The sequence below is a fragment of the Fukomys damarensis genome, unplaced genomic scaffold (genome assembly GCF_012274545.1).
Source record: "Fukomys damarensis isolate Sample0158 unplaced genomic scaffold, DMR_v1.0_HiC HiC_scaffold_36, whole genome shotgun sequence".
Taxonomy (NCBI): domain Eukaryota; kingdom Metazoa; phylum Chordata; class Mammalia; order Rodentia; family Bathyergidae; genus Fukomys; species Fukomys damarensis.
Window position 1 is genome coordinate 12351608 of NW_022900948.1, and position 3763 is coordinate 12355370.

Consider the following 3763-nt stretch of genomic DNA (forward strand, 5'->3'; position numbering starts at 1 on the left):
CAGCCAGCCGCTCAGCCGGTCCGACCCCGCCCCCAGGAGGCCCCTCACAGGCGGTCACGTGCTGGCGACTGGCCAATCACTGGGGTGGGCGGGGCAGACAGAAAGGAAAGCCTGTGTAGCTACCCGGCAGACATTCCCAACTACCCGGGTGGCCCTCATGTGGTGCGGTGGATTAGACCTTGAACAGCGCCATCTGGCATCAGAGGTGGACGCCACCTCAGCAACCTTCCGGGCTAGCGGTAATTGCTGGGTGGCCGAGGACTCGCTGGAACAAGGCACCGACCCCTCCACTTCCTTAGAACATTCTGGCCCCAACTTCAAGGTTGGCGCGTTCACCCCAAGCAGGACCCGCAGGGCGAGAGAAAAGCTGCGCGCCATCTGGTGTTGCGAAGCTACTGGCTCGATAGGGTGCTGCTGAGCTTGGGCCTGACAGTGGGGAAGAGCCAGGGGAGAGAGAGACTGACAGTGGGGAAGAGCCAGGGGAGAGAGAGACAGAACGCTGCTGACTGATCTTAACGGTTTGTCTCCAGAACATCAACATATCCGCTACAACCCTCTGCAGAATGAGTGGGTGCTGGTGTCAGCTCACCGCATGAAGCGGCCTTGGCAAGGGCAAGTGGAGCCCCCACTTCTGAAGACGGTGCCGCGCCATGATCCCCTCAACCCTCTGTGTCCCGGGGCCACACGGGCCAACGGAGAGGTAAGCCTCTAGAGCCCACGCCCACAGGCTGAGCGGGGGAAGCTCCCCCCCAGAGCTACTCCACCCACAGGGGCAGTGGACAGACCTCGAGTCATATCCCACCAAGCCCTTTCTTTCCCTGCAGCGGGCCTTCCCGTTCCCTTGCAGCCTGTGCAGCCCCTGAAGCCCACCAGGTGGTAGTATGGGGCAGCGGGTGCTTCTAGCCCATCCTTCCCTGTAGGTGAATCCCCACTATGATGGCACCTTTCTGTTTGACAATGACTTCCCGGCTCTGCAGCCTGATGCTCCGGATCCAGGTACCCTGACTTGAACCACTGTTGGGGAGAAGGGAGGCTAGATCTTTGTGGGACTAATTTTTGCACAGAGTAATGTCCCTTTATCTCAGGACCCAGTGACCACCCCCTTTTCCGAACAGAAGCCGCTAGAGGAGTTTGGTAACTATGGATTTCCCCTCTTCAACCGGGGTTGAAAACTAAACCCTGGGGTTGGGTTCTGTCCTTAGCACCCAATCCCTATCTGTCTGTTATCACTTACCCCTCCCCACTTAGTAAAGTCATGTGCTTCCACCCCTGGTCGGATGTGACGCTGCCTCTCATGTCGGTCCCTGAGATCCGGGCTGTCATCGATTCATGGGCCTCAGTCACAGAGGAGTTGGGTGCCCAGTACCCTTGGGTACAGGTCTGTGAGGTGGTCCCCTTTCCTGAAAGGGCAGGGAGGGGAAAGGTACAGCTGTACAGCTTTGATTTAGGGGCCTTCTTGTTTCCACTGGGTGTCGCTGGGAGGATACTCACTTGTGTCTTTTCAGCTATTACAGCTCCCTATTTCTACCCAATAGATCTTTGAAAATAAAGGAGCCATGATGGGCTGTTCTAACCCCCATCCCCACTGCCAGGTAAGTTGCCAGGGGCTACAGTGGCTTTCTTGGCTGGATTCAAACAACTGTGTGGGCAGGGGAACTGAATTAAGAGATGAGACAAATGCAATATACTAGTGATACGGAGGCTTGGAAGTGAGGGACCTACCTTCTCTTGTCTGCTTTTGTCTTCTGATAGGTGTGGGCCAGCAGTTTCCTACCAGATATTGCCCAGCGTGAGGAGTGGTCTCAGAAGTCCTATCACAGTGAGCATGGAGAGCCCCTACTCATGGAGTACAGTCGCCAAGAACTATTCAGGAAGGTGGGAGAGAACAAGGCCCTGGTCCCCATGGAGTTCTTAGCCTTCTTTCCCCAAAAAGGAGGTGTGTAGAAGAGGAGGATAGAAGAGAAGTGGCAAAGAGACTCACTAGAAGACACTAACCATAAAGGAACGATGATGGTGGTTTAGAATAGAATAGGATGAAGTGGTGGAAGTGGTGGGAATCCTTCAGAGTCTTTTCTTTTGCTTCCCCTGCCTATTTGACCCCCTAACCTACTTTGATGATTTCATCTCCACTCTGTGTGCCTAGGAACGTCTGGTCCTAACCAGTGAGCACTGGTTAGTGCTGGTCCCGTTCTGGGCAGTGTGGCCCTTCCAGACCCTGCTGCTGCCCCGTAGACATGTGCGGCGGCTGCCCGAGCTGACCCCTGCGGAACGTGATGGTGAGTCTCCCAGCTGGGACCTTGGGTCTGTGCTCCAGATGGGATGGCTCTGGTAGGGCCAGCCTCTGGTTCCCAGGCTGAGAGTGAGGCTCTTGTTCCAGATCTAGCCTCTATCATGAAGAAGCTCTTGACCAAGTATGACAACCTATTTGAGACATCTTTTCCTTACTCCATGGGCTGGCATGGTGAGGCTTTTGTGTATCTTTATCTAGACCCAAAACTATTTCTGGGCTCCAAGGTCCTAGTGCAGGGGACCACAACTCCTAGCAGGCCTTGAAACACTTCCTGGAGAAATGTCCAGAGCAGGAATGCTGCAAATGAGAGGGGTCAGCAAACTTGGTGAAACTCACCAGTGTGCTTTCTGATGCCTGGGCTTTTTGGTGGCGGATACTTGGAGATGTAGTTTTCATGTGTGTGTCCTGGTTTGGGGGTATGGGGTGGACTGAACAACTAAGACAGGGCCCTCCCCACCTTCTTTGGCTTTTTCTTCCTGTCAGGTGCTCCCACAGGATCAGAGGCTGGGGCCAACTGGGACCACTGGCAGCTGCATGCTCATTACTACCCTCCACTTCTGCGCTCTGCTACTGTCCGAAAATTCATGGTTGGCTATGAAATGCTTGCCCAGGCCCAGAGGGACCTCACCCCTGAGCAGGTCAGGACTCAGAGCATCCTGGGTCCCCAGGTCCCCTTTCGTTCCCCACTTCCTCAAGTGATCCCAACATTAATGACCCTGAGAATTCTCATAAGAATCTGGGCATTTCTAGGAACCAGGAGCTGCTAATACTCCATGCTTTGGTGGCTCCAGGACTTCTCTCCCCATTCCTCAAGCCATCCCCCAGTGTTCCCTGGTGCTCAGAACTTCATTCCACCATTTTCTGTGACTCTTACCTCCTTAATTGCCCCTTCTCTCCTTTCTAGGCTGCAGAGAGACTAAGGGAACTTCCTGAGGTACACCACTCCCTGGGACAGAGGGACAGGGAGACAGCAGACATTGCCTGACCACAGGGCCTTGAGTCTTTCTGCCAGAGGAGCCTGAGGCCTGGAGTTTGGGCAGATGTAGCATCAATAAAATTAAATTAAAACTTTAATTACATAGTCTGATGCTAGAGGAGTATGAGCTCAACATGTAGGGGCTAGGCATGTTGGTAAATACCTTATAGTCCCAACACTAGGGAGGCTGAGGCAGGAGGATTGAGGTGAAGTTTGAGGCCAGCCTGGGGTTCACGATGAGCCTGAAGTACATAGCGAGACCCTGTCTTAAAAAATAAAACAAAACAAAGCACAAGATCCTAAGTTCGATCTGTGGTACCAGAAAAACCCCAAACAAAACAAAACTACTACCAACAAAGAAAAGCGATCTAGAATTAAACGCTAAGGGAAGCTGGGTGTAGTGGTGAATGCCTGAAATTTCAGCAGTCTGGAAGGCTTGAAGTCCTCCGGAAGGCTGAAATTTGAGCCCCAAGTGGGAAATGTAGGGACTTGGTGAG

At 53.5% G+C, this 3763-nt stretch overlaps 1 protein-coding gene across 5 annotated transcripts; it reads left to right on the forward strand.

Moving 5' to 3' along the window:
* The first annotated feature begins 80 nt into the window (after window positions 1-80).
* On the forward strand, window positions 81-3497 carry Galt (galactose-1-phosphate uridylyltransferase). 5 transcript variants are annotated; one of them, XM_010619261.2, is made up of 11 exons: window positions 81-322; window positions 563-700; window positions 921-996; window positions 1086-1134; window positions 1249-1378; window positions 1536-1592; window positions 1753-1875; window positions 2144-2276; window positions 2378-2461; window positions 2774-2928; window positions 3195-3497. In XM_010619261.2, the coding sequence occupies exons 1-11, from the start codon at window positions 158-160 to the stop codon at window positions 3273-3275; spliced, it is 1191 nt and encodes a 396-aa protein (XP_010617563.1). In that variant the 5' UTR covers window positions 81-157; the 3' UTR covers window positions 3276-3497. The 5 variants fall into 5 exon arrangements, with proteins under 5 accessions (XP_010617563.1, XP_010617564.1, XP_019062329.2 ...); XM_010619262.2 differs by having other exon boundaries at window positions 83-239; window positions 531-700; XM_019206784.2 differs by having other exon boundaries at window positions 160-239.
* The last annotated feature ends 266 nt before the right edge of the window (window positions 3498-3763 follow it).